This window comes from Tamandua tetradactyla, chromosome 6 (genome assembly GCF_023851605.1).
Source record: "Tamandua tetradactyla isolate mTamTet1 chromosome 6, mTamTet1.pri, whole genome shotgun sequence".
NCBI classification, from domain to species: Eukaryota; Metazoa; Chordata; class Mammalia; order Pilosa; family Myrmecophagidae; genus Tamandua; species Tamandua tetradactyla.
In genome coordinates, this window is record NC_135332.1 from 8,366,919 (window position 1) to 8,388,970 (window position 22,052).

Consider the following 22,052-nt stretch of genomic DNA (forward strand, 5'->3'; position numbering starts at 1 on the left):
GATGGTTGTGACAACTCCAGAAGGGATATCCCAGTGAAGTCCTGTGAAAGAGTCTATGTCACTTGATCCTTGGTGGCTCTGGTTAGCTGGACTTAGACCAGTAACCCAAGCCCACCAGGGAATGTGCTGCAGGAGTTAGCTTGAGCCGATGTCATATACCCCACCTCTGACCCTTGGTGGGACCAAAGTGGGGGAAATAGTAGTTTCCAGTCACCAGGAGACCAGCGAATGAATGCTAACGGGCAAATACCACAACTGCCCACTATGTATATCTTGTAAGAGTCTAAAGGAGTATCTGCTAAGGCCACTTTTTTTTCCCCTGTAATATGGTTTCAGCATTTTCATCTTCATTAGTAGGTAAAATAGGCTTATATGCAAAATACTGTCCTAAATTTTAATATTCACATATGTTTATTTTATGTCACAACTCAATCTTATTAGATATTTAAATCTTTGATTCATGAACAGATTTGGGCAGATTTGGGTAATTTTCTGGACTTTGACCATCTTACACATTTCCTACCTCTTCTTTGGGTGTTAATCCTTATACATAGAGACAAGGTTTCTTTTTTGGGGGTCAGAGAATCTTTTGAACTACCTGGAGCTGGATTTAGACAATCTAACCCTAATTAAAGTGCTTGGTTCATAGCATTCTCTTCATTCTGATGCCGCAGTTCTCTCTACAGAAGAAACTGTTTCTTCTTCCTGAAAATACCACCTTTTCCAAGAACTGGTTTACGCTACACTTCAAGTCCCTGAGATCTGCAGCTGCTTCTTACCTACCAGGCTCCCCTTTTCTTTGGAGGCCCAGGCCCATGAGTTAGCAGCCGGCCCACCTTGTGGGGAAACTGGCCCCATGGACAGGGAACGGAGGACTCCCTTTGACCTGCTGGAGAGGACACCAGTTAGAATAAAGAACCCTAAGATGAAACCATATTAAAGAAAAAAGAATAAATGGGTATTTGAAAGATTGTGAAGAAAATTATGGTTACTTTTACATTTTCACTTTATGTTCTAGAATCAAAGCACACAAGCTATGCTGCAGAGCACCATTCTTAAAACAGATTGTTTTCTGGCAGTTGCTATGGCAACACATAATTCCTTAACCCCAATAAAAACGGAATTTTCTTAGAAGAATGGAGTGCATTTTTTTCTCAGCTGCATTAGAGCATTTGTATTTCTGCCATTTTTTCTTACTGCCTCTTTGATTCTAATTCTTCAAACCACATTGGAGTGCTGTATCAAACATAAGTTTTAAATACACACTCCCCTCAAAAGCCCAGGCAAAAGCTTTTTGCTGCACAAAGGCACATCTCTCAGAAACATCCTTCACATTTGTGTTTTTGCTAGTTACATCTGATTCCTTTGAGAAAACCACCCTTTCTGCCCTGCTCCCCTCCACCTCTTACCTACTCTTTACCACCCTTCAGAAGTCCAGTGTCTTTTCAATGCTCTCTACTTACTCCATACCCCCCGCTGCCCTACCCACCTCCCTCACATGAACACCACGCTTCAAGGTTACCTCTTGCTTTTCTCCTGCCCCTCCGAATTTAACTACCTCCATACTTTATGACATCCAGCCAAGCTAGTTGTTGAAAAGACAGGATTCAGAATGAACTCATCTACAATCCACAAAAGTATTTGATAATTTCCCTTAACTCTCACATGTATTTCTCACTGAAAGACATCCATGCTGGATGGGGAGGTAGTTTTCAGCTGAGATCCTTCCTTTAAATTAAATCATTGAGCATGGAGCACTGCTTCCACACCTGTTGGCCCTGAGTTATAAGGAAGGGTCTCATAAAATCCATATGCACATCAGACATTGTCTGCATCCTGGCTAAATAATATGGCTCAGCAAACTATGTGATGATACTGTGATTACTGATTATATATGTAGAACGGAATGATCATATATTAAGAATGTTTGTGTTTCTTTCTTGTAATTTTTTTAATTTAAGAATTAATTAAAAATATAAATAAATAAATAATATGGCTCAGCAAAAGGTGCTTCTGTTTTTCAAATGTATGTAGATTCTGTTTTTAATTATAAAATAATAATTCATTTTGAAATGATTCTGAATTCTTAGAGGCTTTTTGTCATCTTGTACTTTCTCAATCAACAGATAAAAATATTTTAAAGATTTTAAAGGAGTCCTCAAATTAATTGTGAATATATACAGATAATTAGTTATAAGGATTATAATGTTGCAAATAATTAGAAACAACATAAAAGTCTAATGATAGAGGATTGACTAACCAAAATATATTTATGCATGTGATATATATCGGGATGTGTGTTTTAGTTTGTTAATGCCTCCAGAAATGCAATATACCAGAAATGGGTATAAAGGATGTCTATTAAGTTACAAATTAAATGGATAAAAAAATGTCCAAACTAAGGCAACCAGAGAAAGATACCTTGACTCAAGAAAGGGCTGAAGACTTTCGGGGTTTGTCTGGCAGCTGGGAAGGCACATGTGTGCTAGCTTTCTCTCCCAGCTTCTCATTCCAAATGGCTTCCCCAAGGGCATTTTCTTCCTGTTATCTCCAAATGTCTCTGTCTTTGTCAGCTCTGAAGCTTTTTCCAAAATGGTTCCCTCTTAAAGGACTCCAGTAAGCGACCCTCCTTGAATGGGAAGACGCATCTCCATGGAAACACCTAATCAAAAAGCTCCCACTCAACAGTAGTAAAACAGGATTGAAGAGCATGGCTTTTCTGGGGTGGACAACAGTTTTGGACTGGCACAGTGGATGTGTGTGTGTGTATAATCTCCATTTAAAATAGTGTGATTATAACCAACATTTATTGAACATTGTCTATTTGCCAGATACTCTTCTAAACACTCTATATGTATTAAATCATCTAATCTTCACAACAGCTATAAAAAGTTATTTCCATTTTCCTGATAAGGAAACTGGGGCACATGGAAGTGACCCTTCTCAGGGAACATGGTTAGTTTAGGGATACAGCCCAGATTCAGTTCTACACATTCCAGTTCCAGAATCTGGGCTTTTAATCCTATGCTTTACTATATTAAGTTAGAAGACAAGTATAAAACTATCTTTCCTCTCATACAAGATGGCTATAAGTTCATTCTATGAGACATGCCCTCTGATCCAACACTCAACTGTGGCTGATAAACAATAAAGAGAAAATTAATATCAAAAGCAAGATGGACATCTTCCTGGTCTGGAAATAGAACAAAAACCCAAAGCAGTGAGTGAAGTTGAAGTCCAACCATAGACAGAGAGTTAGGAAAAAAGTTCCTTCAAGATAACAAGTACTGAAAATGCTAAAAGTGCTCATTGCCAGGTAAATGGCATGAGACTGGGACACAGCTTCAAACCAAGGGCTGGTATAAATCTCCTGTTCTTGAAAGGAGGCTATTGAAAGCTGATTTCTCCACAGTTGACACTATAACTTACCTAAAGTTGGAAATCCGGTTACCCAGACGTGGTCTCATCATCAGGACCTGCCAGTGCTCCCTCTAGCTGGGTACCTGGAGCTGCAAAATTCCCTAAATACCAAGACAAAGCAGGGCTCTTAAACATAAGAAAATCAAATATCAGAACAGGGCTTCTCAAACACGAGAAGTCCAGATGGAGGTAATGGCAAAACCACGGGTGGGAAGGGATAATCAGAGAAAAAGAGCTTGCTGTCCCATTCAAAATGAGCCTGCATACCAAAATTCCAAAACACGTGAAGAAAGAAAGACCCAAAAAATCAACATGGGGAGAATGAATTTATTTATTTATTCCAGATGAAGTTACACAGTAAACTACTGTGTAAAATGGTTAAAATCTTCATACAGATAAATGAAGGAATAACGAACTCAAAAATTAAGCAATTGTGAAACAAAAATAGGTAGAAATGAAACAGAAAAATTGGTTATATAAAAGCAATAATTCATTGTACAATGTACAAATTTTAAAAATGTTTTTGCATGAGGAAGAACAAAGGAATGTCATTATTGCAGGGTGCTGAAAATAGATGATAATTAATACTTTAAAATGTCACCTTATGTGTGAGACTAAAGCAAAAAATGTTTATTTGTTACAAAATTTATATTTTGACTAGAGCATTTCCTAGTATAACTCATGTAGATAGTTTGATTGAATGTCATAAGTACTTGGACTCTCAGGTAGCACATGAGATTTTGTTGGTTTGTCCAGAGTGATGCCCCGATGAATCCCAGAGTGATTTGATCAGTGACTGGAAAAGTATTCGCAAGCCCCCTTTGAGGAATGGTGAGAGCGGGGAGAAATTCAACTTCCCCACGTTGAATTCTTGATATTCTCACAAGTAGTGTGGACAACCAAAGCTATAGGCTAAGCCCCCAGTCTTGGGGTTTGTTCATATGAAACTTAACCCCACAAAGGATAGGTCAAGTCTACTTAAAATTTAGGCCTAAGAGTCACCCCCAAGAGAGCCCCTTTTGTTGCTCAGGTGTGGCCTCTCTCTCCAGCCAACATGACGAGCAGTCTCACCACCCTCCCCCTCTCTGCGTGGGACATGACTCCCAGGGGTGTGGACCTTCCTGGCAACGTGGGACAGAAATCCCAGAATGAGCTGAGACTCAGCATCAAAGGACTGAGAAAAACCCTAGAATGAGCTGAGAATTAACATCAAGGGATTGAGAAAACCTTCTCGACCAAAGGGGGAAGAATGAAATGAGACTAAGTGTCAATGGCTGAGAGATTCCAAACAGAGTTGAGAGGTTATCTTGGAGGTTATTCTTATGCATTAAGTAGATATCACCTTGTTGTTCAAGATGTAATGGAGAGGCTGGAGGGAACTGCCTGAAAATGTAGAGCTGTGTTCCAGTAGCCATATTTCTTGATGATGATTGAACAATGCTATAGCTTTCATGAGACTCTCTGAATGTGAAAACCTTGTGTCCGGTGCTCCTTTTAGCTATTATATCAACAGAAGAGTAGAACATATGGAATAAAAATAAATAATAGGGGGAACAAATGTTAAAATAAATTTAGTTTGAAATGCTAGTGGTATATGAAAGAGAGGGGTAAGGGGTATGGTATGTATAATCTTTTTTTTCTCTATTATCATTTTATTTCTTTTTCTGTCATCTTTTTATTTCTTTTTCTAAATCGATGCAAATGTTCTAAGAAATGATGAATATGCAACTATGTGATGATATTAAGAATTACTGATTGTATATGTAGAATGGAATGACATCTTAATGTTTTGTTTGTTAATTTTTTTAATTAATAAAAAAGTTTTAAAAAAGCAATAATTCATAATCTTGGAAATAAAAAATAGAAATAGAAAACTCCATACATGGGATAAAATATAGTCTGATTTAGCCAAAGAAACAATTAGTGAATTGTAAAATAGTGCTGTGAGATTTACTCAGAATGCAGCACTAAGAGCCCATGGTCAATTGTACCAAAAAGCAGCATAGTGGGATTGTCCCTAAAAAGCTATGTCCACGTCCTCAACTTCAGAGCCTATGGAGGTGACCTTATTTGGAAAAGGGGATTTGGCAAATGTAATTAAGTTAAGGATTCTGAGATGGGAAGACCATCCAGGAATATCCAAGTGGGCCCTAAATCTAAGACAGGCAGAGGGAGATTTAAGTCAACCGGAAAAGGAGGAGGCAATATGCCCACTGAGGCAGAGATTGGAGGGATGCAGCCACAAGTCAAGGAATGCCAGCAGCTACCAGAAGTAGTAAATTCAAAACCTTAAGCAGAGATATGAAAAAATAGGAAAAATTAAACCAGTGTGCAAGCATGGTATATGGGAATGCTGTATTTTATGCATGATTTTTCTGTAAACCCACAATTTATCAATTTATGAGTTAAATTTTAATACAAGGAAGAAAGGAATAATAATCACTTTTAAAATAGAAAACAAAGAAATAATATGAAGACAAGTCCAAAAGCTGCTTCATTGAAAATGCCTACTAAAAGAGACAAACTTCTACTTTACCGGACCAGAGAAAAAAAAAAGAAATGGCACAAGTAAACAATTATATATTTAAAAAGGACATGTAAATAGGATCAAGGGGTTAAAAAGTATAAAAGTACACACACTTAACAACCTTTGCTAGTAAATTTGAAATTTTAGATTAAAAGAATAATCCCTTAGAAAAAGATAAATTGCCAAATTTGACTCAATTGTAAATAGAAAACTTAATAACCACTAACAAAGTTGAATTAGTAATCAAATGTATCAGTCTGTCTTCAAGGGATGCCATGCCCAGAAAATTTTGTGGGTTTATTTTCAAACCTTCAAGGAATAGATAATCCATATCTTTTATAAACTTTTGTAAGGAAAATAGAAAAAGAAGTCATATTACCCAACTCGTTTTACAAGAGTATTATGCTCTTGATGGTAAAACCAGATGTGGACAATATGAGAAATAAAGTTATAGACAAAATGTACTTATGAAAATAAGGAAGACTAATGATGCTGGCCTGCTCCAGGTCATTGTGATAAATTCAAAAAAAAAAAAAAAAAGTGGGTCAGAATTGAATAGATGTTTTAATTCTTCAGGTGGGTTAGAACCCAGGGGGATTATCCCAGAAATCCTCCTCTAGGCAAAAGTTAGCACCCAGCATTCCTGCTGACTCAGCCAGAAACTGGGCCAGGAACTAAAGATATAGTTGAATGCAAAATCAGAGATGGTTTCAGCTCTCAATCTAGTGGGAGAGACAAAATGTTAATCAAGGAACCTCACGAATATATTATGTTGAACCGTAAGAAATTGCCGTTTTAAGGTTTAAAACAAAACAGCCAAATAATGACGATATCATGTGGCTCAACCTGATATAATTTCTGGTCGAAGTGGGTGCCCTGACAGAGAGGACTGCCATGTTGTGAGAGTATAACAGATGTGTCACCAGGGTGTGTCAATACATATCTAAAGACCTCTATGGCACAAGGAGTTGACGGCATGCAGTGCAGCAGTGCAGGTGCCCAGCAACTGGGCCTCAGTCCGCAGAAGGAATGGACAAGCTGGGAACTAAAGGAAGGGTACACTTTACCTAGGCACAGAAATTGCCCCAAGAAGGTGGTAGAGGGGGTTATTGGGGACGAAATTTCAGTGCCCATAAAGGCCTTGTTGCGAGGAAGAGCAGGGAGGCATGTGGTGAACAAATGGACAGGAAGGTAGCATGTCTGGTGTTCCAGGTGGCAGGAGGGTCAGGGCTATATAGAGGCCAACTATGCTGGACCTCTTTGGCCACATAAAGGATTTTTACTTTGGTTTTGGAAGTTGAGAAAAAAATATACACTTTATAAAACAAAACTGGGCGGGCCACGGTGGCTCAGCAGGCAGAGTTCTCCCCTACCTGCTGGAGACCCGGGTTTGATTCCTGGTGCCTGCCCACGCAAAAAATAAAACAGGGCGGGCCGCGGTGGCTCAGCGGGCAAAGTGCTTGCCTGCTATGCCGGAGGACCTCGGTTCGATTCCCGGCCCCAGCCCATGTAACAAAAACGGAGAAACAGAATACAATAAAAACAAGAAAATGTTTAAAAATGTTTCCCTTCCTTCCTTCTATCCTTCCTTCCTTCTCTCTGTCTTTCCTTTAAAAAAAAAAATAAATAAAATAAAACAATAAAAAAAAAACCCCGACATATCCATACTGCAGTGGTCCAGGGCATGATGAAGATGGTATTTTGGACCGGGGTGGTTTCAGTGACTCTGGAGGGAAGTGGAGAGACTGGAGAGATAAAAACATGAGTGGAATTCTAACTTAGGCCCATTTTTCCTCTGCCAAACTGACCCTAAGAGTACTTGACTGGACTTTGTAAAGTAATATTGGGCACACTAGTTTTCCTGAGCTGTCTTCACCCTTACTGCAAAATACAGTTGATCTTCATTATTCCCAGATTCCATATTTGTGAATGTGCCTACTCCTTACTTATTTACTGTAAACCTCCAAATCAGTGGCACTTTTGCCATCATTTGTGGACATGCACAGAACAGCAAAATATTTGAACTTGCAGATGCACTCGTTCCCAGCTGAGATGGAACGAGGTGATACCTGCCTTCTTGTTTCAGGTGTCATACTATAAACAAGTGTCCTTCTGTGGTATATTTAGTGCCACGGTTGACACGTTTTTACTTTCTGTGGTGATTTCACTATTTGAAATGGCCTAAAGTGCTGTCTAGTATTCCAAAGCACAAGAAGGTTGTGATATGCCTTCTGAAGAGAATACCTATGTTAAAGAAGCTGCATTCAGGCATGAGCTGTAGTGCTGTTGGCTGCAAGTTCAATGTTAATGAATCATTACCTTATTTAACGAGTTCTAATTACCTCTCCCCCAGTACAGTTTAGGATTCAGGATGCTTAAATCTATGTTCAGAGGCTTTGTTTAAATATTGCTCTAAAATATTTGGAAGGCAATGGTATTGTTTCTACATTTTAAATTAGGGGACATATTGCCAGTGCCACGCCCTTGGGGGAAAGGTGGGCAATCTCTTGCCATGAAGCAGAGCACAGCTATCTAGCCTTCCCCCTTAGATAAAGCCTTGACTTTGATCATATGGATACTGCGTTATAAATACACCATTTCCACTCAGCTTACAGGGGTCTTCCTACATTACAAAAACATCATTATTTGTCATAATGTCTTAGATTTCCTAATTCACTTTGCTAAAGGAAAGAAGACTAAGGAAAGTGGAGAGAATTGGTAAGCACATAGAGAGATGGTGGCTTTGCTGAGATAGGGCTGAGGGTTCCGGAAGAGCAGATGTTATACACTGTTTTTTGAGCGTGGTAGGAACAGACAGTGGGATGAACATGAGCCATCTGTGTCCTGTGTTTCTAGAAGTACCCAAGCCAGAACTGCCATTGAATACTTCTGCATTAACAAACACAAGTCAGTGATATAACAGGACATTGTATGCTAATGAAACTTAATGCTCAAATCTAATAATAAAATAGATTTATATAAATTCATTTTGCATCTTCCTACACAATAAAGGGAATTGTATTCCCATCAAACCTTTTACTTAGATCAACTTAACTTCCTCTTGCTTCTCTTTGGTTTGTTGTGAGGCTAGATTATTTCACCCGCCACCAGGGCAATGTGGGAAGGCAAGAAGAAAAAGAAGTGGGTAGTGACATACTGAATAGTTAATAGTTTGTGATTAAAATATGGATATATGTTATCACTCCCTCATTATTTCCCCTCAAACATGTCCTGAGTCACAGGTGGGATAGAATAGAGCAGAAATCAAAAGTGATATGAAGGAGTATAAGCTAATTCTTTCCTTCCCCTCTATCATCTTGCCATGTGACAAAGTGAGTATATCCTTCAATGGCTGGATGCTTTTTAAAAATTTTTAATTGAAAATTATCCACACACATACAGTCCAATCATATTATATAATCAGTGGCTCACAGTATCATCTCATAGTTCACCATGATCATTTTAAGAACATTTGCATCACTCCAGAAAAAGAATGTAAAAATTAACAAAAAGAACTTATACATCCATACCCCTTACCTCTCCCTTTCATTGACCCACAGTATTTTAATCTACCCAATGTTTACCCTTCCCCTATTATTTATGGGTTTTTTCCTTATTTTTTTTTTACTCATCTTGTACATACCCTGGATAAAAGGAGTATCAGACACAAGGTGTTCACAATCCCACAGTCACATTGTAAAAGATATATTAGTTATACAGTCCTCTTCAAGAGTCAAGGCTACTGGAAAACAGCTCATCAGTTTCAGGTACTTCCCTCCAACTACTCCAATACGTGGTTGGATATCAATATGGGTGCTTATTTGGGGAATTTTTGGCAATGAGTAAGATTTGGCCAAAGGATGTTGAAGACAACAAAACCAAGCCACATAGCTGTGGTCTGTTCCACCTTGTTCTCCCCCAGCAAATACCTGGTTTCATTCAAAAGTGGTTTTAATTTTTAGAAAAGAAACTAGCATAAGTCTCTGCTAGAGAGAGTAAAAATAACAATAGAGAAATTTATAATTATGGAAGATTATAAAAAAGAGCCCAAACATGCTAAATCTACATTCCTGAAAATGAGTAAAGAGTAAATTAGAACCCAGAAATCATATTTAAAACATAATACAGGGGTACATGGGTGGTTCATGGTTAGAATGCCCGCTTTTCACATGGGAGATCCGGGTTTGATTCCCACACCATGCACCCCCTCCAAAAAAAATAATACAGCTTTTCCTAGGGGAGCCGCCAGTTTGAGAGGCGCTAGCCCTTCTCCTCTCTCCACCACATGTGTGCTCATCCATTGATATTGGTATATTCTGAAAGGGGGAATCAGCTGGCAAAAATGTTACTTTGCCTGCTGTATTCAAGGCTCCCATTAGACCAAATGTTGTGAACTTTGTTCACAGCAACTTGTGCAAAAACAACAAATAGCTCTGTGCTGTCAGTGAGTTAGCAGGTCATCAAACCAGTGCTGAGTCCTGGGGCACTGGCAGAGCTGCGGCTCGAATTCCCAGATTTCAAGGCAATGGTACTCAATCTGGCCAGGAAATAAGTGGCGTGGAGGCCACATGTTTGCACCATAGAATAAACACAACACAGAAGCAATGTACTGTCTGCTCTGCCCTGGCTGCTTCAGCTTTACCAGCGCTGGTCACATCTAAAGGTCATTGAATTGAGGAAGTTCCTGAACTTCCTTTGGTGGTTGAAGATAAAGTTAAAGGCTACAGGAAAACCAAAGAGGCTGTTTTGCTTCCTAAGAAACTTAAGGCATGGATTGATATCAAAAAGATCTGTGCTGACACTTCTCAGAAGAGGAAATAAAAACAGCTAAAAAGCATATGAAAAGATGCTCAATTTCCCTGGCTATTAGGGAAATGCAAATCAAAACCACAATGAGATATCATCTCACACCCACCAGATTATATAAAATAATCCAACCAGGGCAGTTTGGCGGTTCCTCAGGAAGCTAAGTATAAATTACCATATGACCTGGCAGTACCGTTGCTAGACATCTACTCAGAGGACATGAGGGCAAGGACACAAACGGGCATTTGCACATCAATGTTTATAGCAGCATTATTTATAATTGCCAGGAGATGGAAGCAGCCCAAATGTCCATCAACAGACAGAATAAAGTCATGAAGCATGTAACAACATGGATGGACCTTGAGGACAATCTTGGGGTTTGTTCATAGGAAACTTATCCCTACAAAGGATAGGCTAAACCTACTTAAAATTAGACCTGAGAGTCACCCCCAGAGAACCTCTTTTGTTGCTCAGATGTGGCCTCTCTCTCTCTCAGCCAATACTGCAGGCAAACTCACTTCCCTCCCCCTCTCTAGGTGGGACATGACTCCCAGGGATATAAACCTCCCTAGCAATATGGGACAGAAATCCTAGAATGAGCTGGGACTCAGCATCAAGGGATGGAGAAAACCTTCTCGACTGAAAGGGGGAAGAGAGAAATGAGCCAAAGTAAAGTGTCAATGGCTAAGAGATTTCAAACAGAGTCAAGAGGTTATCCTGGAGGTTATTCTTTCACATTATATAGATATGCCCTTTTTAGTTTAAAGTGTATTAGAGAAGCTAGAGGGAAGTACCTGAAACTGTAGAGCTGTGTTCTAGTAGCCATGTTTCTTTAAGATGATTGTACAATGATATAGCTTTTGCAATGTGACTGTGTGATTGTGAAAACCTTGGGTCTGATGCTCCTTTTATCTACAGTATGGGCAAATGAGTAAAAAATATGGATTAAAAATAAATAAATAATAGGGGGAACAAATGTTAAATTGAGTAGATTGAAATGCTAGTGATCAACGAGAGGGAGTGATAAAGGATATAGAAAAAATAGGGGGAACAAAAGTTATAATATATTGGGTAGTTGAAAATACTAGTGGTCAGTAAGAGGGATGGCATGGGGTATGGTATGGTATGAGTTTTTTCTCTTTTCCTTTTATTTCTTTTTCTGGGGTGATGAAAATGTTCTAAGAAATGATCATGGCGATGAATATACTACTATGTGATGATATTGTGAGCCATTGATTGTGTACAATCAATGGAATATTTGTATGTTAAGAATATTCATGTGGGTATGTTGTTTGGGTTTGTAATTCAAAAATGAAGTAAAAAAAAAGGTCTGTGTTTCCCAGCAAATGAGAGCTGGCAGAGGCAAAATGAGAAACTGTCATCACATACAGCACAGGGGCCATGCATCATCTATGATGAGGACAGTGGTATCATCGAGGCCTTTGGAAACATCCCTAGAATTACTCTGCTTGGGGTAAGCAAGCTGAACATCTTGAAACTTGCTCCTGGTAGGCATGTGGAACATTGCTGCATTTGGGCTGAAAGTGCTTTCCGCAGGTCAGATGACCTGTACGGCACTTGGCATAAAGCTGCCTCCTTCAAGAGTGACTACAACCTTCCCATGCATGAGATGATGAATACAGACATTAGCAGAGTCTTGAAAAGCCCAGAGATCCAAAGAGCCCTCCAAGCACCACGCAAGAAGATTCACTGAAAAGTCCTAAAGAAGGATCCACTGAAAAACCTGAGAATCATGTTGAAACTAAACCCATATGCAAAGACTATGCCCCAAAACATCATTCTTTGCCAGGCCAGGTATCACAAACTCAAGCAGATAAAACTGCAGCAGCACTCGAGGCCAAATCAGATGAGAAGGGAGTTCCAGGCAAGAAGCCTATAGTGGGGAAGAAAGGACAGAAGGCTATTGGTGTTCAGTAGATGCCATAGAAGCAGAAGCCTTTGGGAAAGAAGGGACAGCTACCAAGTAGCCAGGAGAAAAGGAACCTACCACAGAAGAAAAGAAGCCTGCTGTCTAAATTGCTTATTTCATAAAACTCAAAATCATTTTGGACACATTATTTTAAATAAAGACCAGATTCAGATTAAAAAAATAATAATACAAGAATATAAATAATTTTTCTAACAGAAGAAACTTTTCTTCAAATACTTGAATCTGAAGATGAAAAGGAAACACATCGTGTGTTTGGAAAATTAATATAGATTAATTAACATCAACACATAACTCAGTAAAGTTATTGAATAGAAGAAAAAGAAAATCATACAAGCATCTAAGAAGAAAAGTTACATTCAGAATGGAAAAACTAAATCAGACTAGCTTCAGACTTCACCATAGCAAAATAATGCCAGAAGGCATTGGTGGGGAAAGTCTCCAGAGTTCTGAGAGAATGTGTGATCAAAGAAATTTTATACCCAGCCAAGTTGTCTTTCAAGTAAACAGTCAGTGGGCAGACATTCTAAACAGACAAGAATGTAAGAAATAAAGCACACAGGAGTCCTTTCTAAAGAGTAATAACTCAGAATTTGAAAGCCAGTGTTAAGCAGCAGAAAAATGTCTATTATATAGCCTGTAAACCCTCAGTAAATGTTGCCCTTAAAGTCTGTTATCTATAGCATGTATTTTGCTTTTCATTTACGTTTCATTTGAGTCCCCTGGCAGATGTAACTGCTGGAATCCAAGAAGAGAAAGTGGGGGAAAAATCAGTATATATGAATACCAACAAATATTTGATCCACAAAGATTTTGCTTCAGTGAAGGAATTTTTCATTGTTTCTTTTTTTCCTTTGGGTATAGATTACAAGATTAGAGCTTATCTTAAAAAAAGAACTTTACCAAAAATTGAGAATTTATTCTAGAATGGTTATTATGGGATTTTAGGTGATAATGAAATTATTTATTAGACACATTTCTTTTTTCACTCAGTTTAGTATAGGAGAAGTTGGAGCTTAAAAGCTAGTAATATTACATTTTCTTCAGTAAATCCAAAGACTTGTTTAACTGTACTCAGTGGCACACATTTTCATAATTTATTACCATAGTTCAGTTATGTCAAATGAATCATTTATAGGATACGATACAATTCAACTTTAATATTCAGCTGCCACATACAACATAGACAACAGTTTTTTAAATAATCAATTCCATCACATCTCAGATTAGGAAAAATGTAGAAATACAGCTGGAAAAAGTCACCATCACATGCAAAATGATATTCGTGCTCACACTCATATACTTCTTACTTCTTCATCCTGCTCTGGCATATCCTCCCACCTCCCTGGCTCACTTCTGCCTTTAGTTTTTGAAGATAGAAATGCAGAGAGCAGTCACCCCTTCCTTCAGAAGCCCAGTGCCATCAGTTATGTGAGCACAGACCTCATCATGTTCTGGAGGCAGAGGGAAACCCGTGAAGCAAGGAAGTGCGCAATGACCTGTGTCGAGGAGGCTTGGAGACACACACTGTGCAGATTCTCCTGCATTCGTACCTTCATAGTCATATGGATCCTATCAAATGCCCCAGGTTCTGAGCCAGTTTCAGGGTATGCTTTAATCAAATCGAAGATACACCATCAATTGTCCTCAAATCACAACCTTCTATGATCGTGGCCCCCATCCTGACGGAGAGAAGGAAACAGGGCAGCACAGTATAATATATCATAAGCAGAGAGGAAATGTATTTTACTCATTTATGAGATGCTGAAAATCAGATTAACAGGGATCTTAAAGTCCCAGGGACAGTTACAGGGACTATCTCTCCCAGAGTCATGAGGCTAGGAGGCTTTTTCAGTTTGAAACTGTTTCTTCTTATTTCATCTTTATCCAGTGGTTTCTGGCCACATGTAACAAATATATCTTTGTGATGAACAGATATTATTCTGGGAATTCATTGCTGTGGGGAAAAAAAAGCTTTCATTTTCTTTCCATTTTAGATAACTTACATACGACAGGAATATGAAACTAAATTCAAAGGGCTGATGCCAGCATCGCTAAGACAAGAACTTGAAGACACCATTTCTTCCCTAAAATCCCAGGTAATTACTATAGCTGGGCATTTTCCTGAAAAGTATACTTTCAAATAAGTTTGATTATGAATTGATGCTGGAAATCAATGTGATGCTGTAGTATGGAATGCCACCCAAGATGAACTTTCTCCTTTCAGAATATTTTTTCTTGATGATTTGAGAATTAATTTCCTTGATAAGGTTTCCTTTAAAGCATCCACGAAATTGAAAAGTTCAGCATGATAACTTTTTCCTGTTACAGTCCACATCTCAATACAGCCTCACCCTTTTATTCTTGGTACCAGAACCAAAATACCATCATTGAGCACATTGCCAACTTTTCACCATGTTAAAGCACAAACAATCAAAAGTTAAAAGCATTTGATCCTTCTTTGGGGATAGCAAAACATATTTTATGTTCAAGGAAAAATAATGTCAATATATTCAAACAATTAATTATTTCTTGCTGAAATCTAAACCTTTTAGTATTGCTCATAAAATATAATCTGAAAAATAATTTAAAATATTTTAAATTTAAATTTAGGTAGTTATTTTTTAATTCGGACCTGACTTTTCCATATATACTTCTGTATTGTTTGAAGATTTTCTATATTGCTGGTCTAATAAGTTTTTTTAACTCTAACATTCCCATTCCTAACACAGTTAAAAATTTTAAATGTTCTTTTTACTGGAAAAGTCCCACGAGGGAAAAGATTTCTTTACTCTCCGGATCAGAGTTTGACAAATAGTAGGTGCTCAATAAATGTATTTACAAATAAAATAAATGATATAGTTTGGTGATATTCACATGAACTACTTCTATAAGATGAAACATGAAACAAATTTTAGCTATTCTATGCTCTCTGGCACATATAAAAATAAGTACTGGAGCAGAATGTTAACACAGAAAGGGTTAAATAATCTTTATTTACATGAAAAGCTCTCTTCGAGGTGTGTTTTTCCCATTAACTTTGTAGGAAAGCTTCCACAGGGTCAGCTATGTAGGACCTGGCACCTTCAGAGGAGGTTTTTTAGGTGGAAAAAAATGGAAATCTGATATCCACCTGCAGGGCCTCTGTTATCGTTCATATCATTTCACTGTAAGAAAAGCCACTTCAGCCTCCTAAAACTGGATACTGACCCAGAAAGAGAGTGCTGCCAGCTGCGCTAGTGCCTCAGAATTGGCAGCTGCATCTACTAGTCGCAGGCCATACAGGGAGCAAATTTAGTTTGAAAGCACAGGTGTATGTGTTTTTTGAAGATTGTTGGAATTCCTGTTGCAAAGCATGGTGGGGGGAAGGAAGGTTCAGTCAGTGTAATCCTCGAATCTGTCAAAATTATTGATTTTCCCATGGGTCATTTGAGCAATTGGATAAAATTAAGACCAGGGTGATATTAAAAACAAGCAAAACCAAGGGGACCATTTTGATATGCACCCTTTCAGAAAGAGTGTGCTTTCCTCTCTTTCAAGCACATTTTATATTCTGCCAGCTGTACTCTCTTGCATAACTATTTTCAGAATCAGCCGTTGCCATGGTTTCAGTTCAGACCAAAGAGGCAAGAATAAACAATCCTGAAACGATCAAACACCAGGCTTGATTACATTAAGCCCTAGTACACATTATCCAAAAGTCATTCTTATTTGGTTGTATAAGGTGCTTTTGAATTTATGCCTGACATAGGTAGCCTTAATATTATGGAAATTTACCCTTGAAAATAATCCAACTACATTGTTCAAGGTTTGATATAAGCAAATATGCTAAGCTACCCGGTTTCCTCCATCCCCCACCTCCCCAAGAATGGGGATGCAGGGGTCATCCCTGCTCTGAGCTCAGCACTAGGCAATTTCTATCAGTTATTCATGTCATCCACATAACCTTGGGAAGCAGCTGTCTTTAACCCCATTTCACAGATGAGGCATCAAGCTCTTAAGCAACTTTCCTGCAACAATAAAAACCAAGGCAGAAACTGAACCCAGCTTGGCCTGACTCCAGACAAAGCTCCAACTCTTTCCACTAGGAAACATTGTCTGTCCAACCTCAGGGAATCCCCAAGATAGATTGCGGTTTCCAGAAAGCAGTAATTTTCTCTGTACTCATTCATTCATTCATGTAGTGAATATGAGCTACATGCCCAGCCTTGTAAATGGCACTGGGGACACAGATGTGAATAAACACCATCCCTGCCCAGAAGAGCTCTGGGGTGCGGGATAGGGATAGGAAAACAAATAATGACAAGGTCGTGTGGGACGTGCTAGTAACTGAGAACAGGAATACAGAGGAGGGAGCTGCCGACTTTGCCAGGGGGTAGGAGGCGATGAGCAGTTGGGGAGGAGTCAAAGACTTTTATAGAAGAGTGACGATTGAACTTAATCTTAGAGTACGAATAGGAGTTAGTGAGCCAAGTGTTGCAAACAGAGAAGATAGCATGAGCCAAAGGTCAACAGAGGGGTGGAAGACATGGCGTGGGGTGGCAGTGGTGGAAGGGGTTGACAAGATGAAGCTGCGGAGGCAGGCTGGAGCCAGATCAAAACGGCCTTCTCAGAAGGAGTTAGATTTTACTCTGTACTCTCTGATGGACTTTTAGTAGGGATGGGACATGATCAAAGTGAAAGACACATTGACATTCAACAGATCTCCTAAGACTCATCTAGGGAACTGTCCAAATTTAAATAAAATCTTACCAGACTATTTGCACAACCTTGACATCCAGGCCACACTCACCTCTTCTAATACAAAGTGTCTTTTCTAGGTTAACTTTCTGCAGAAGAGAGCAACCGTCCTTCAAGAAGAACTATCTATGTACCAAGGCAGAAGGTACATCTTAGGATCAGGAATGCCTTCTGATTTGTTTGTATTGTTTGCACCTATGAATTTCCTAGATTTATGTTTGTCTTTATTAAAATACTTGGATACTGTATCAGTGTGGGGGGGGGAAAGGCTTATTTTAGTAAACAGCCTTCTTTGAGGAGCTGCCTGCCTCTCTTCATCACAGTTCTTAGTCAGTGCTATTAGAACAAGCTGAGAGAATCCGAGGCACTTGGCAAGTCCCGGCCTCACCTTGGTAGTCATAAAGAGTCATAGTCTTAAAGCCCAGGAGACATTATCTTCCTTTAAGATAGGAAGATGTGGCAATTCTTAACAGTACAGATCACCTCTTCAAAGTCCTGTAGCCCCAGGGGCTTCACTCCGTTGCAGATGTTCCCCAGAACAGAGCAGTTAAAGGGCTCAGGTATGTCACAATGCTCAGGTACTTCAGTGAGGCCTTCTCAGGATGCACCGACCTGTGCAGTCAGAGGTGTGCAGTGACATCACCGCCATGGACTGTGTTTACCTGCTGGTCTAGAGCAGTCAGTTTCCCTTTTAGTGGAATGAAAGTCTGAACCATTTACTTGGCATTGGAAGTAAAGAACTTCTGAATCTTTCATTTTTCAAAGAAGTTCCTTTTTCTTGGTATAGCTCTGATTTGACCTATTATAGGCATCAATGATGAAATTTGGTAGCAAACATTCTGTTCAACTTCTATCTAATGTCTCCTAATAGGAATACATTTTATAATTGGCAGCCTTTAAAATGGGAGAAAGTAATAACTGAGATTTTTTTTTTATTTCTAGGTAACTGCACGAGTGCAATGGATGCAATTGTCTGGCTGCACTGTGGACTTCTTTCAGCAGGTTTGAAGATTTGGATATTGTAAACTGTGATATCAATGCCATTTTTTAATACTTAAAAGTATGTGATTAAGATCATAAAAGCATCATCATTCACATACTCCTGGGGTGGTTTTATTTGTGTCTGCCTATGTTATTTTTTTTTTAACATTCCTTTATTTCTGATTTCCACATTTACATTCATCTAGGGTGTGCTGAGAATTGCTTATTTTGGGAAAAGAAATGATTTCTTATGCTATGCCTTGTTAATGTTTTTTGCATAGAATTTACCAGTTGAATATGGTCAAAATCACATTTGTGATATCATATCAAAAATTTTAGCACATTTACATTATGTTCATGTTCATATATTATTAAAAGATTATTTTGTACTTTTAAGTATTATTTCTCCTTATTGCACCTCATTTGCTAAAAGAAGTGTGACATATACATGGTATTTTTCCCTGGAAAATACTGAGACTCTCGTTTGTCACTATGGGGGAAATATCATATGTCATGTTGAAGATCAAATCCATAATTAGTGCATGAAGTTGCTGTTTAGAATAAAATCACCGGGTCATCTCATATCAGTCTAAGCACTTATCACGTTGCTCTCCAATCTGATCCTGGGACTCCAGAGACAGAATAATGTAGAATTTCATACGGCAGCTATGGTTCTATTGTGGCTTTCTTAATCTCTCCTTTTATGGTTGTTGTTTTAATTATAATGTGAAATTGATACTTTTTAAGCAAACCTAAAAATGTGGAGACATGTTATGAGGACACTCAACACGTTGGCAAGTGATCACAAAATATGCTGTAGTTGGTCCTGTTTTCGGGAGTGGGGGTGGGGTGGGGTGCCTGCTACTTGAGAGGCCATGAGCTTGCTTCTGTGAGTGGGTATTTGCAGTCTGGGCCCCTCTCCCCACCTGAATGGCGAGAAGCAGCTCCGGGTCGATTGGTCGACCCTGATTTGGCAAGGAGGGTTTGAATTGCAGTAAGTGGACCAGCCACCAGGAAACAACTGATGCTCCAGAGTCCTTTGGCCGCATTGTAGTGCGTGCCACGGGCCCTCTGAGACGCTCAGAAAATCTGGCCCCTGGGAGGGGCTGGAAGTCATCTGGGTTACTGTAAAAGTACAAGGGCAGAAAGTTTACTTACACTTTTTCAGAATTCTTTTCTCTTTCCCACATCCCATCCCTGTTGTTTGCTGCACTCGGATTAATGACCCCTTTTTGTCCTGTAACTAAAATATGGAGATAATCAGGAAGTCACACATTCTAAGACAGCCTCCAGCACCAAGCCAGGACCTGCATACGGGCAGCTGTGCAGGCAGCGTCCAGAGGCCTGGTGATCCCACACCGAGTCCTCTCTGGGGCTCCGCTCACTCTACCCCTACACACACACACGCCCATCCTGACCCCTTCTCCAAGAATATAAATCTCAGGTTTTTCTTATATGTACAATAAATTATAGCACTGGCTTCTCAAAGAACATTCGGGAAAAAGCAAAATCATAGTGGGTACTATTCAAACCACCTAACAAACGAGTACGGTTGGGATTCAGACTCTAATTTAGTACTCAGAAGGGAAAGATTAAGGCTGCTTCTGTATCGACCACGAAAAACAGGTTGAAGCTCAACAGATTTCATTAGCAGGGTTATTAGCCGCCTTAAGTAAGAATGCTTTAGTGAATTGGATCATGTGCTGGCATTGGAACTCCCACTCAAGAGTATTTGTTTTCCATGAGTAAATATCAGTAGGTGTTTTGGAACTTTGCCTGCTATTCTTTCTTTTCCTTATTTCGAGGGTTATGAAATTACAAACACTGTTGAACCTTTGACACTACCCAGATCCTGGTTCCCTTCTGCAGTGTGTCACATATTTCTGAGTATAAACGAAGGAAACTTTAGGTCAGTTTGAAGGTATAAGATAGGAATAGGCGGCTGACACTGATGTTTTTTGTGAAAGTTCTCTGATGAAGGAAGAAAAACAAAAAATGCATTTGGCATGTTTGAAATGCCTTACTGAATTGAGCACCAAGAAGATAAATGGCTACTGGGAGAAAAAGCAAGTGCTTGAGCAATAAATTATAAATATTGTGCCTAATTATAAAATCATCTAAGATTTCATACTTTCTTTTATCTCGTGGAAGATTAATTGTTCATCACAAGTAGCTGATTTAGTTACAGCTCAAGTTATTATCATTGGCCACCGTACTTGAGTCATCCACCTGTGCCTTTGACATTTCAGCATCTAATTGTCAGCGGGTAGTGGCTGAAGGCATGTGGAATTAGCTGAGCAGAAGAAAAGCTCTGGGATCTCACTGCTCTTAGTGTGTGCTACTATCCAGTTCGGGGGTCAGGGAGGGAGAGGGGTTAGCTGAAAGTTAACTATTCAGTCTCTGCCTGTGTCATAGTTTTGTCTGAGTCGCCATTTCTGCGTCACCAAGCAGTGTGCCCTTTGGAGGCCTGACCTCTGAATTTGCAGCCTCCCCACTCAACAGTGAACTTCTCAGAGGGCAGCCCTCAAGGGGACAGGATGGGGAAGAAAGGAATACTAAGAAGCTATAGAGAATGGATGGACTTGCTTCATAGTTTGTACAAAAGAATTGACTGTGACCCTAGGGACATAGCTCAGATTCAAACATCGCCCTCTAATTTCACATATTAACAGTGATTTCTTCAGAAACAGGCTTATGTTTATAGTGGGGAGGAGCCTCATTAAAGGGATCTACAAAGAAAGTGCAGAAAGAAGAAACTGTGCAATTGAATTAACAATTTACGTCCCTCTTATTGAAGTGCCTTGCCATCCACAGAAGGCAATGGTGTTAGCTTAGGTTTCTTTCTCAGAGTAAAAAGGAAAGGTAAAACATCAAAAATGGTGTGAGAAAAGTTTTAGAACACAAGGTCATTTTAATTCATAGTTTCCTTAAAAGAACTATCTCTTCCCAGCTTTCATATTTTGTTCAGGAAGGTCATTTCTTTCAAGCCTTGTCACTAAAAAGGTTTGCTCTTTAAAGTGAATTATGAAAGGATGTTGAAATTGCAAGTTACTGAAACTAAAATGCATGGCCAATTTTAAGTCTGCTAACTGAAGCCTACTTAAACCTGGATGTGCTTTTGTCTAGGCAGCTCCTTTGATAAAACCAGAAAAGGATATGTGGTTGGTCAATTCAAAGTGGGAAAAGAAGATAATTAGATGAAACTTTTTTCAACAGTTGAAGTGGCTCTGGATTTGGAGACTTAATTAAGAAGCTGTGGCTTAGGCTATAATGGTATTGGAATAATAAAGATGAAATACCCCCGATCGGACCTGTTTAGTATGAACATATTAATATTCTTCACTATTGTTTTCAAAACTGAAAAAGCATCAGATCATATTATTTACCTGTCACACAGAGGAAGAGAAATAAAACGTGTAATGTAAGACTAAAGGAATTTTAAAATCTGGGTCCCTCAACAAAATCTAGTTTAGTTGGCATTTCAGTCTTCCAAACATTTCAGTTATAAGCAAGGATTTCCATCAGACAAGTGTCTTAAACACCACAGGCCCAAGAAGTTGCCATCAGTTCTGGTGCCTTTTAGAACTGAAGCTTAGTCTAGACCTCAGGCTAATAAATGCTCTTATATCC

The 22,052-nt window shown here is 39.0% G+C and overlaps 1 protein-coding gene and 1 pseudogene across 5 annotated transcripts in view; both read left to right on the forward strand.

Moving 5' to 3' along the window:
- The window catches only part of CEP112 (centrosomal protein 112), a 587,527-nt gene extending 568,987 nt beyond the window's left edge, over positions 1 to 18,540 (forward strand). For all 5 annotated transcript variants that reach the window (XM_077163631.1, XM_077163632.1, XM_077163630.1 and 2 more), the window contains 3 exons: positions 14,699 to 14,800; positions 17,522 to 17,586; positions 18,384 to 18,540. In XM_077163631.1, the coding sequence (XP_077019746.1) occupies positions 14,699 to 14,800; positions 17,522 to 17,586; positions 18,384 to 18,387 (171 nt within the window). In that variant the 3' untranslated portion in view covers positions 18,388 to 18,540. The remainder of the gene's footprint in view (positions 1 to 14,698; positions 14,801 to 17,521; positions 17,587 to 18,383) is intronic.
- On the forward strand, positions 9,805 to 12,789 carry LOC143685790 (large ribosomal subunit protein uL4-like; annotated as a pseudogene).
- Positions 18,541 to 22,052: the final 3,512 nt, after the last annotated feature.